General features: G+C 35.6%; 1 protein-coding gene across 1 annotated transcript in view; it reads right to left on the bottom strand.

The window, feature by feature from the left end:
- The window catches only part of ZnT86D (solute carrier family 30 member 7), a 155287-nt gene that overhangs the window by 98273 nt on the left and 43397 nt on the right, over positions 1-13617 (bottom strand). The window contains exon 4 of the mRNA XM_090413411.1: positions 7464-7551. Coding sequence (XP_090269537.1) covers positions 7464-7551 — 88 coding nt within the window. The remainder of the gene's footprint in view (positions 1-7463; positions 7552-13617) is intronic.

The following is a 13617-nucleotide window of genomic DNA, read 5'->3' as shown; positions in this document are numbered from 1 at the left end:
TACTACCATGAACGTCATCTATCGCCCATCATCACCAACAATAGTATTTTTTTGTCTGTAAATTGTGTGTGTTCTGAAGGCTGATTTGTCTGTACACAGGATGAAATACCCAAGTTTCCTGGAGGGAAAAACCCTGCTACCACCGTATGAGATTAGCTAACTCACCTTCAACTGAAAAAGCCCACATAAGGATTCCCTCGTGACGATGAGATTCGAACCCAGCTTTTTTCCAATAGAAGGGTGCAATGTTCCATTGTTCTTCCAATTGCGCTATGGCGGCTTAGCAAAACAAGAGATTGTTAGCAAAAGAAAAGATTAGCAAAACAAGTGCTCTCTGTCAGGTTGGCAGGAAAAAGACCCAGAGGAAGTCTAAGATATAGGTGGATTGATATGGCAAAAAGTGCCTTAGAAGATAGAAATATAAGATCTGACTATGTGGGAGTCTTGACAGGTAACTGATTGATTTGGAGGAAAATTGTTAATAGAAAGTTAGTAATCATATAAATTTTTCATGTAGTACTATCATACTATCCTGTACACCCCTTGAGGGTACATGTCAGAAATTTGATGATGATGAGAAATTTTATTCTTGGTTTAATCCTTTATCCAAGTGTAAGCAAACAAAAGTGTGCAAGTGAAGTTACTTCATGACTAGGCAACTCATAAATAGAGGCGACTTCACATCACTTGTCTTAGTATCTCATAATGCAAAGCAGATATCTTTACAGAAATGTATAATGCTATGGATCATGGGAAGGGTCACTTCCCAGGCCAGTTTGGACCTTTATTGAGGCCTCATCAGTGGAAGCCAGACACAGAAGTAATACCAAGAGACAGATAATGAAAGTTTTTTCCCACTTGGGTATACCATAAATTAAAGATAAGAAATTATATTCTTGGTTTAATGCTTTATCTAAGTGTAAGCAAACAAAGTTTGCAAGTGAAGTAACTTCACAACTGGGCAACTTGTACATAATGGCTAATGTCTTCACATTGCTTGCCTTAGTATCCCATAATGCAAAGCTCATATACTTACAAACATGTATAATACAGAAATGTAGAACATCAAATAGTGTATTTTAATTTCAACCAAAACATCAAATCACAAAACTTATTAATAGTAGTGATATCATTTAATGAATTTGCTGAAATGATAGCAAGAAAAGTACAATTCAAATAATTATTTTCGTTTAAAATATTACATATCTGCAATATCAATAAATATATAAAATATAAAAAATATATAATGTATTAATAAAATTTACCATTATACTGCACTTTTCAGTTATTTTTTAATTCCACAAAAAACTTAAGGAGTCCCTAAAAAAGAAAACTTTCCACAGAGCACAAAAAATTCTAGTTATGACTCTGCTGATGGAGTCCGTTAGTTGTGTATGGGGTGCAATGTCCGTGGGGGGGAGAAGGGAAGTTGATGAGTGGGATAGTACAAAGTTCTGTTCTGGGATCAGTTGTTTCATTTATATATCAATATAATTCAGGGTGTGAAAGAAGATATTCGTTTGTTTTTTAATGATGATAAATTAGGAAGAACATGTCAGGAAGTTCTCACGTGATGTTGCTACAAAAGGATTTGAATAGTTTGGGCTCTGCACTGAAGAATATAGATGCCCCATCAGTGTTGCTATGTGAAAAGCTATGAACTTTGGACATGATAAACCACCGTGCTATGGGTTTATCATGGCCAAACCACCATGTCATGGTGGTTTATAATGTTTGAGCGACTTTGCTTCAGAAGGCAGAGAAGACAAGAGATCTGTATCTTGGTGGATTAAGTAACTGAAATTCGGGGATACATCACAAAAGTTGTAAGGTTCATTTAGAAAATTGCTGCCATAATGAGAACAACACACGCAAGTATGGAGGTGACAGTTCCACTATATAAGGCACTAATCTGTCCATATTTTTGAATTTCTGTGCAAATCTGGTCACCTGGCTATATTGGTGACAAGGCAACAAAAAGAGTGCAGAGGCAAATAAATTACCTCAGGACTCTGGAATGTTGAGTATGAGGACAGATTAAAATTAATGTGGTCTTCAGAGATTGGCAGACAGGAGGAGGAAAGGTGATATGATTTGAGACATATAGGTGGATGAAAGGAGCCTATTAGACAGATACATGGGAATTATTGCATAGGACAATGGGTGATGGAAGAAAGAGGTCATCCCTGGAAACTCCACAAAAGTCAAGTATGTAAGGTATCTTCATGTTCTTTTTAGCTAGCAACTTATTACTCCACATATGCTTCAAGACTTCAACACTTTCATTGGGCTCATTGAAAACAATAATTTTACATATTTAATATGCAGTATGGTGCACAGCACCAGCACTACATTTGATGAAAATATAGGAGTCTATGAGACGGAGGTTCTAGAGTGGTTGCATACCTGGATAAGAATTCAGCAATACAAACAAATGGGATATCAGCATGTGTGCTAAAGGAATGTTCGGATGAACTAGTTAAGCCCTTGACATGGCAATCTCAGCTCAGAAAAGATCCCACAGGAACAAATGTATGATAGTCCCTTTTGTACAAGTTTGATGCAAAAAAACTGATGTGTCTATCCACTGACCTATCAGTATCTCTGAAGTGGGTTGACAGACAAGTTACGCTTTGTAAGAAACAGCGCATGGATTTAATAAAGGGAGGTCATGTCTGAGCAATTTGCTCATTTTTATAATAATATTATAACTGAGTTTGAAAAAAGGAATGGATGCACTATGATACCAATAAAGTTTGCCAAGGCATATGACAGGATATCACATGAAAGGCTAAAGCATAAGCAAATGGCTGATGGACATGTTTGGTAAACATGAGTGTGAATCTGCTATATTTAAGGTGATGAGTAGGCCCTTAGGGATCAGTCCTTGGACTACTGTTGTTCAAATCCATACATGAATGATATCGGGAAGGACCTGACAGGAGATGTTCAATTGTTTGCTGATGATGATGATGCAAATATAGGCAGGACAATCTAGGATGTTACAGATATGCAACACATGTAGAATTACTTGAATAGGCTAGAACTATGGGCAGATAACAGCTGTTAATTCAGTGTTAGTAAGTGTAAAGTTATGCACTTGGCATGATGAAATTTTGATGGCATATTATATTGGAGAGATTATGCTTAAAGAAACTTGATGATGCTAGAAATCTTGGATTTATAAAGAAATGGAATTATAAATTGAAAATTATTGAACAATTGAAAATTATAAATTAAACTCAGATATTTGTGATTCTGAAATAAGCACTGATATCAAAGGATAAAGAAGTCATTTTGCCTCTTTTCAAGGTCTTGATATGACCAAACCTGGACTACTATGCAGATTTAGTCACCTGCATTTGGAGAGGATGAAGCAGCTGTGGTTATAGCCAATCCCTAGTGAACAGATCTCTCCTACTACCTTCAAATTCCAAACTCAATGCATCTCTTCCTACACATCATGACTATCATACCATTTATGATTACTGTTCTTCTTCTCAGCTCCAATCCCTTAAATATCATCATCAAATTCCTGCCATGTACCCTCAAGGGATGTACAGGATATGAGAGTACTACATGAAAAATTTACATCATTACTAACTTCCTATCTACAATTTTCCTCCAAACTTTGTCAAGACTCCAACATTATCAGATCTTATATTTCTATCGTCTAAGGCACTTTGAACCATATCAATCAACCTATATATTGGTCTTCCTCTGGGTCGTTTTCCTGCCAATCTGGCAGAGAACGCTTGTTTTGTTAATCTCTCCTCGTCCATTCTGTTTAAGTCACTATACCACCTGAGATTAGCTCTGCTAAGGCATTCCTGGATGCTGACAATGTCAAGTTCTTTGCAAATATCCTCATTTTTAATATGATATTGCCATTGATGCCATCTGTTCATGCCTCTAATCTTTCTCAGGACTCTCATATCTGTGGTCTCAAGACTTTGATCAAGTGTTTTACTTTTGACCCGGCTCTCAGATTTATAAGTTAAAACTGGTATGAACACTGTCTTGTATACAGCTAATTCAGTGATCCGACTAATTTCTCTTTTATTCCATATAAATTTATTAAGTTGACTTCCTACCACACCAACTTTGTTGATTCTATTGTCCATTTCCATATTTAATTTACCATCTTCACTAAAAATCGTGCCTAAGTAGCTGAAATGTTTTACTTGTTCCACACGTTCTCCGTTCACAATGCAGTTGACATTTTCAATGATTTTGCCTATTTTCATTGTCTTTTTATTGCTAACCTTCATACCATATCTATTACAACAGTTATTCAATTTAGTTAGGGAATCTTGCAGACTTGTAGCAGATTTATTTAGAAGTATAACATCATCCGCATAAAGCAAAGAGCTGACATTAACATCTCCAATTTTAATATCATGTTTAATACCACTTTCCTTCATAATGTGATCCATATAGATAATGAATAACAGAGTGGATAATGTATATCCTTGTCTCACACCAGATTTAACATTAAACCATCTTCCTGTACTTCTTTCAATTCTAACTGCTGACTTACAACTCAAATAAAGACAAAGTATTGCTTGATATAATGATCCACTTACACCATACAAGTGTAGCATTTTGAATAGCTTCTCTCTTGGCACCTTGTCATTTGCAGTTTCCAGATTGACAAAACTTAAATATAGATCTTTGTTATATTCCGTGATTTCTCAACTATTTGTCGTAAAGTGAAGATCTAATCCTGACAGCCTTTATTTGGCCTGAATCCAGCTTGTTCTTCACCAAGCTTTTCTTCCACAATTCTTCTGAAACATTTCTCAAGTATACTGGCATAAATCTTACCAGAACACTCAGTAGGGAAATACCTCTGTAATTCTCACATTCAGTTTTATTTCCCTTTTTATATATGGGTACTATCAGAGCTCTATTCCAATCATCTGGAATTCGTCTCTCTCTGTCCAGGTATTCTGAACTAAGCAGTGCAGCCACTGCAAGACTTTTATACCTCCATACTTGAGCCATTCTGATAGAATATCATCAACTCCTGCCACCTTTCCACATTTCAAGTCTTTGATGACTTTTTCCACTTCAAGTATGGATATGTATTCCTCACTGTATGTCTGTTGAGTGTTTTTTTTTTATCACTGTGCAATCACTGCTTGTTTCATTTAGCAATTTTTCGAAGTAATTACTCCATACTTCAAGGATATCTTTTTCTCCCATTTTCATGTCACCTTTATCACCTCTAACTCCTTTTACAGCAATCTCTCCTCCATTTCTAAGGTTCTTCAACAACCTCCAGAATATCTTACCACCTTCTTGATATTTATTTTCTATGTTCTTGCCAAAGTCCTCTCATGACTTTTGTTTAGCTAGTTTTACACAGTGTTTAGCTTTCTTACATTTGTCTCTGTATTCTCTAAGAGCACAAGCTGACTTATATGCCAGGAACTTTTGATATGCTTTCTTTTCCTTCACTGTCTCTTTAACTTCCTGTGTCCACCATGGAGTTCTGATTTTTCTATCCTTGCAGACAACCTCACCACATGCCTCTCTGGCTGAATCAATCAAGTCTTGCCACTGACTCTCCAAGGTTTGGTTGCTGTTATCAAACTCTTTAATTTTTTCTTCAATAATCTTTGTGTATGTTAGTCTACAGTTCACATCTGAGAGCTACTTAACTTTTATTTGCTTTAAAACTTTCGTACATGTTATTCTTTTCAATATGAAATTCAGTTTTATCCTGCTCAAGACTAAATAGTGATCACTTCCAATTTCAATTCCTCTGTACACTCGTGTCCTGCATCAGGGAGAAAACATCACTATCAACAATAACATAGTCAATGAGACTTTTCTTATTCCTTGCCTTTTCTCTCCATGTGAATTTGTGCACATTTTTATGTTGGAACATGGTGTTAGTAATAACCAGTATGTCCTGAGTAGAAATCCAACAGGTATTTGCCATTATTATTAGCTTTGCTCTTTGCTCCAAATTTTCCCAAAATATTTTTGTATGTCTGACAATCATTTCCTACTCCGATATTTAGATCCTGAACAAGGACCAACTTTTCCTTTTTCATTGTGTCAGTTGCTTTCTCTAAAGCCTCAAAAAATTTGTCCACTTCTACCTTAGTAGAACCTTCTGTGGGACCATAGGCACAAATTAGTCTCATTGCTCAGTTCCCCATTCTGATATTTGCCCACATCACTCTACTTGAGACTGCCTGCCATTCAAGAAGATTAGCCTCATATTTTGTGTTAAATACTATGGCTACTCCTTCTTTTCCTTGATTGGTATTGCCTGAATATAACGTTTTGTATTTATTGCTTAGAAAGATCTCACCAGTTTTTGTCTTTTTTGTTTCAGTCACCCCTATTATGTCGATCTAATAGGGGTGACTGAAACAAAAAATCTGGTACTTATATAATTCCTCAGCTAGCTCCATTTCTTTGCAATTCAGGCTTCTTATGTTGATAGTACCGATCTTTAACTCTGGTGATGTTGAGTTGTGGTGTGTTTTCAGATTTGTTCCAGTAGCTGAATTTTCGCTGTTCGCTCTGGTTCCTTGGCGAAAACAACGGGGGGGGGGGGCCTTGTTTAACTGGGCGACGCCCCAGCCAGCGTGAAATTTTGTCATGTTGTACCATCATTTTGTATTTTGGTTTAAGCCAATAAGAATGCAATTTGGTCGGCTAAATCCCAAATTACCAGCCCATCCTTGTTCATTTAGTATCTAGGTAGATACCCAACAGGGTGCACCACGAGAAGGTGAGGATTGGACATTAGGTCAGAAGCCCTGGTCGGTTCTCCGTATTCCTTTAAAGGCTATGTGGAGGTCTCTTCTCAGTTATACAACTTTGATCCTTAAGCACCCCTTAAATATATACTCCAGAAATACACAACTCACTTCCACTTCACTGTTTCTAATAATTTTTTTAATAACACACCACATCATTCCAACTCCCTGCACATAATTTGTTCCAACCAACACAGATGATTCCTTTGCTCATACTTTTCTTATATGTTGATCAAAGGATAACTGAATTATTCATCATTATACTAAGATCACACAAAGACACACTTCTTATTGCCCCTCCATTCAGAAACGACTTTGACACATCCTTTATAATGGTATCATACATAGCACTGCTTCCCCTTCTCCAATATCCTATTCACCTTCAACTCCATATTAATGGGTATACATCTTCATTCTTTCACTTCTACCATCCCAACATTATGTTAAATATTATTGGGATGTTATAACATCTCATTTAGAACAGACAGTTAATAATCCAAAAATTAAAGTAATTTTAAAATTTTATTTAGATGATATACCATATATTTAAAAGCTTTGGATAAAGTATTTTCTGTAATGAAAATTTTTGTCACCATTTAAGGTTTTTTATTGAATTAACAAAATATTTTTATATAATAATCAAAATGATAATTCAGATATTAAATTTATTTTATTGCTCACCTCTACACCTTCAGAAAAGATGAAAAAAGCGATAAAAAGTAGAAAAAGGCCATTTACAAAACCTGCAAGAACTTCTGCTCGAACATAGCTAGAAACATAAATATTGTCAAAGTATTATCATAAATTCCAAATGTTTGTATATGAAGGCAACTATATAATAATAATAATACACAAAAATATGTTTATGTCCCCAGTTTAATTTTCTAACTATATTAAAAATTTAAAAACTTTTGTGTTCATTTATATTAATTCTTGTTTCTCAATTAAATGCACACTTTAGTCCTATGGCAGCTCTATCATAATGAGATCAAGATCTATGAATCAGTTCCACATATCAGTACTGAATGGTTTAGCAAGAGCCTGCTTAAAATGCCATTCTGGTACTTTACAATCTTTTGTGCACTGATTATTATTATTATTTGTTTTTGAATTCAAAATAATCTATTCAATCATAAGAAAAAAATGTGTTCATGAATGTGTACTGACCACTGATATGAAAAAAAAGAGTAAATACAGGAAGTAAAACTGAATGCCAGCTCTAAAACACTGGTTTTAGCTAACTCAATGGTCATCATATTAAGAATGCAAATAAAAATAAAGGATGATTCCTTCAAATAGTCTGGTTGTCCAACTGGATAGCAAATCAATTTCCCATGGCATGGATGTTTGATTGGAGGTGGGTGGGAAGAAATAGTGATTTTCTTCACCTAGATTGAAACAATTACCTTGTAGGCCTAAAATGGCTTGTAAAATTTCCATGTTTGTCACTAGAAGAGAGTTTATTGGTGACCGTTTCATATCAATGACACTAATGAATTATAGATTTATAACCTTCTGTTGGTGAAACTAAGATAAAAAAAAAATGCTCAGGCTGAACAGGAGTAATATGATTCTCATGTGTAAATCAAATGTTGTAAGACAAAGTTCACTTACTACTAACTTTCCTGATTTATTTGGGAAACTTCTAAATTTCAGCTAGTTCTTCCACTCTTTCCAGTTAAAACAATTTTCCTCACACTGGGATTTTCCCGTTCTTCCAAACTAATGTGAAATTACACTTATAGTAATAAATTTTTGGTAGAACAATATTAAGCCAAACGATACAGAGAGATTGAGTTTGCCATACATCAATGTTCAGCTATTATGCACCACATCAGTTAACAGATTGAGCAAATGTACATTCTTATAGGTATTTGGTCTACATTTGTGTGTGTGTGTGTGTGTGAGAGAGAGAGAGAGAGAGAGAGAGAGAGAGAGAGAGAGAGAGAGAGAGAGAGAGAGAGAGAGCGCGATCCATGAAAGGTTGTATTTCATTAAACTAACATCTGGCAAAAAAAACTATACCAGCAATAAATAAAGATTAAAAAAAGACAGTTTAAAAATTTGATAAAAATAATGTAAATTCTTTTTACTAAAATAAAGAGCCAAAAGCCTTCAGATCAGTGATGCAAAACTACATAAGCAGAGTGGATATTAGATCAAGCATTATTTCAAAACCGAATATAGAAACTATGAAAGTTTCGTAAGTTGACCAGAGACCTTGCGGCAATACATTTCTCGACATCCCCAAATTTCCTGTGGACTACTTAAAAGACACAGGCACTGTCCAGGTGTCTATATATTCACCTTTTATTAGTCAATTTTGATAAGGTTTCACAGCACATCGACGCTTGGCCAGTGCCTATGTCTTTTAAGTAGTCCACACTAAGGCAATTCAGGGATGCTGAGGAATGTATTCCTTTGTTTATGTAATGTAAATTCTGTTTGTTTTTATTTATATATATATATATATATATATATATATATATTAATACTACACAAGAAGCTGCAAAACTCATAACACACTGGTGCTGTGTAAGCAAGCAGTTAAGAGAAAGAAAATGAATATACTGATAATGTTATTGATATTACTGATAATTACTGTTATAATTACTGCTATTACTGATAATGAATATACTTGGATTAGCCCACTAGAGGGCTACACGGTCGGTAGTGTTTTCAGAGAGCTCCTGAAAGCTAAGTATAATTTTGAGTGTAAATTAGAGTATAGGTTTAAATCATAACGTAATATTGTCTAATTTTGGTAGCTTGTTGTGTCTGTGTGATTTTGGTGTGAATTCCGTTATTTAATTTAGTATTTAACGATACGTTTCATAGATTTGAATATAGCGGCAATGCGATGTAAGATAATGGCATCCAAAAATACGATGGCATTGTTCAAAAACTGTAATGTGAGAGAGTTTGTCCAATGTGATGTGTGTGGGATGTATGCATTCCCGAATGAGGCTGGAGTTTGGATTGAAAGTGATAGTGGTGGGAAAATGTGCAGAAAGTGTAAGCAAAGTGAGGAATTGAAGTATGTGTCAGGTTGTGAGACAGTTATGGTTGAAGAAAGTCAGAATGTGAGTGAAACTAGTGGCTTGATAGAGAATTGCAATGTACAAGATGGCAATGAGAGCGTTGATCAAAGAAAGAGTGAAAGCAACTATACAGAGAGAGAAAATGGTTTAAATGATAAAAAAAATGAGTAATTATTTGTAGGAAGTGAGATCGCTAGGTTGCACGCAGTGATACAAAATGCACAGCGGCAATTCGAGCAGCTGCAAAACTCTTTCCAGAGTGATTCGGCTAATGTAAATAAACAAGTATTTGAAAGGAAAAATAAGCATAAGAGTGGGAGAGTTTCTGAAATGAAGGAAAGAGAGTTGTATGGTGACACGTTATTAAGAGCAGTGATAGATGGGAGTTTAACTAAATCGTACTTACCGGGTACGAAATTTAAGGATGCAAGTGAGAGTATTAGAGCGTAAAAACAGAGGGTGAAAGAATAGATAGTTGTGGCGGGTACGAATGAATTGAAAGGAGATAAATTTTTTTATGAAAGAGGACTTGAAAGTATTGTTAAAGGTAGCAAAAGAAAAGAGTGACAGAGTTAGAATGGTGAGTCTGTTGCCACAGTATGACAGAGGAATTTAGAAGGAGGGCCATAATCGCAAATGACATTATGCGCAGGTTATGCAGATGGTGTGGTGTGGAATTCATGGACGTGTGGAATGAGTTTGATGGGCGAAAGGATTTATACAAGATGGATGGCCTCCATTTGAATGGATTTGGTGTGCGGAGACTGGAAAAAGTGTTGCTGAATGAAGTGAAAAATGGATGTGCAGAACTAGGGAAACTAGAACTACCAAGGAGGGGGGGGGAGTGGATATGCGGACATCAGTGAGACAGTTAAGTGTAAGAATGTATATAATGTACCCGAGCCAGTACTAAGGACAAAAAATGGGAATGGGATATTTAGAATAATGCATCAAGATAGGGGTGGAACAAAGGGATCACTGCATTTCATGTATACTAATGCCAGGAGTATTAGGAACAAGAAGGAAGAATTTTTGGCTCTTCCTGGCCACAGATTATTGGCATTAGTAAAACATGGCTGACGGAAGATGATATAGTTAGTGGGATAGAATGTGTAGGTTATAGTGTGCTTAGGAGGGACAGAGAGAATAAAATTGGGGGAGGGATGTTATTGATGATAGCTGATGAACTGCAGCCAAGGAGAATTGAAGTTGTATCGCAGGATACTGAAAAGAGCTCATTTGAGGCTATTTGGAGTGAGATTGAGATGGCAAAACAAAATATACAGTTGGGTGCTGCTATTGACCAGGTGATGGAATAGATGGTGGAGATAGTATGCATAAACAAATTGATGAAATGAGTGGGAGGAGGGTAATTATTATGGGGGATTTCAACTTCCTCTCCTCCCTCCAATCAATGGTAACATTGATTGGAAGGAGGAGAGGACACATGTGAGGAAGGAAATGGATTTTATTCAATTATTAAGGGATAACTATCTGAGACAGCATGTAATTGAAAATACTAGGGGGGGTGTGAAAGTGCTTGACCTAGTAATAGCATCTGAGAATTTGACTGTAATGAATATGACCATGTTGCCACCTTTTTGGTGAGAGTGATCATAAGGTCTTGACCTGGGAGGTGGCTAAAGGTGTGGAATTTTCGATTAAGACAGGGTATATGTGGAATTACCATGATGGCAAGTATGACAAGCTTAGGAGATTGCTTGGATCAGTGCCATGGCATGTACAACTGCAAGGGCTGGATGTCGATAGAGCATGGGAAGTGGTCAAGGAGCATTTACAGGAGGTTATGGCTGATTGTATACCTACGGTCTGAATAATAAAACAAGTAGGGGTTAAATGGATTAATAACACCATTAAGCTTGAGCTACAAAAAACGAAACAACTGTGGAGGGAATTTAAAGAAAGAGGTGACCTGCAGGCACACGTAAAGTGCACGTATAAAGTGCAGGTCAGAAGGGTAACGAGTGTGGTAAAAAAGCAAAAGCGGATTATGAAAGGAAACTAGCTATGCAAGCTAAAGAGCATCCCAGTTCTTTCAATATGCTGCAAGCAAGAAAAAAAACTGTACATGGCGAAATGATTTTAATGAATGATGATGGTAAGGAGGTCACTGAATCAGTCGATATAGTGGAGTTACTGAGCGAGCACTTTGCAAAAGCATATTATCCAGGTTGTGACATTAAAAAATTGAAGGAACCATTAGTTTATACGGGAATTGTGATGAATGAAGTGAAGGTGAATAGTCTATTACAGAATCTTAATGTGAATATATCTGTGGGATTGGATGGTATACTGGCACGGGTCTTGCGTGAAGCGGCTAAGGAATTATCAGTGCCCTTGACCATGTTGTTTAATCTGAGTCTCGGGTCTGGTATAGTCCTGAAGGTGTGAAAAGAGGGGAAAATAGTTTCACTGCATAAAGGAGGATCCAAGACTGCGGTTGCAAATTACCGACCGATCAGCATATCAGGAGTCGTTGTCAAGGTCTTGGAGAAAGTAGTCAAGGGAAAAATACAGGAATGGATTGATGAAAATGAGATACTGTATGGGGGGCAGCATGGCTTTGTGAAGGGTAGATCATGCCTCAGTAACTTGCTCAAGTTTTATAACAAGGTGACGGCTGAACTGGATAAGGGTAATGGGTTTACAGTGATACTACTGGACCTGGTAAAGGCGTTTGACAGGATACCACATGGAATTCTAATCCGTAAACTACAACATATGGGAATGGATATAGGGTTGGTGAGAAAGAAATTTTAAAATAGAAGAATCACTGAAACAAAAAAGAAATTAAAAGGAACTATGAGAACTGAAAATTTTAATGTGATATATAGTGGAGTAAACAGAGACCAAAGAGCACAAGCAGGAGTCACGATTTGGATTCATAACTCCCTTTCAAAACAGTTAAAACATTATAAATTATGGAATGAAAGAATAATAGAAGCTAGAATAAAAATAGATAGAGGCTATTTAACAATAATTTGTTTATATGCCCCAGAAGAAGGAAGAGAACAGGATAATAGTGATTTTTATAATCAGCTACAAAACATATATAATAAAATAAATAAAAATGACTACATAATTTTAGCAGGAGACTTAAATGCAAGAATTGGAAACACGAAAATTAATAATAATATAGGAATACATGGAGAACACACTCTAAACAGAAATGGTAAAAAATTGATCGACTTTGTAGTTTATAATAACCTAAAAATAATGAATTCCTTCTATAAACATAAAGACATACATAAATATACTTGGGCAGCAAGAGGATGGAAATCAATATTAGATTACTTCATATTAAATGAAAAGACATCAAAATTTTCACTAGATGTTAGAGTTCACAGAGGATATGAAATAAGCAGTGACCACTTCCTTGTTAAAATAAAATTAAGATTACCACCTAAATGGCTACAAGTAACAAGAACAGAAAGAAAAATTGAAACATTTGCTTATAAAACTAGACTACTGAATGACACAAATGTACAATGGCTATATGAACAAAGAATTAACCAATATCTAGATAAAATAAAACAAAATGAAGAAATAGAAATAGAATGGCTTAATATAAAAACGATACTAAATGCAGCAGCAAATGAAAGCTTAGGAAAGACCAAAAAATTCAATAAAAGAAAAAACTGAAGATCTGGGATGATACAATCAAAGAAATAATTAAAAAGAAAAAAGAAGCCTATCACAAATGGTTAAGCAGTAAAAGATTAGAAGATGAAATAGAATATAAAAGAATAAGAGGCCATAGCTAAAAGAGAAGT

The sequence above is a fragment of the Typopeltis vanoorti genome, chromosome 24, assembly GCF_054136105.1.
Source record: "Typopeltis vanoorti isolate ZY-2024b chromosome 24, IOZ_Tvanoo_1.0, whole genome shotgun sequence".
Taxonomy (NCBI): Eukaryota; Metazoa; Arthropoda; class Arachnida; order Uropygi; family Thelyphonidae; genus Typopeltis; species Typopeltis vanoorti.
Note: the sequence above shows the minus strand (reverse complement) of the source record. Positions and strands in the feature narration are given on the sequence as shown.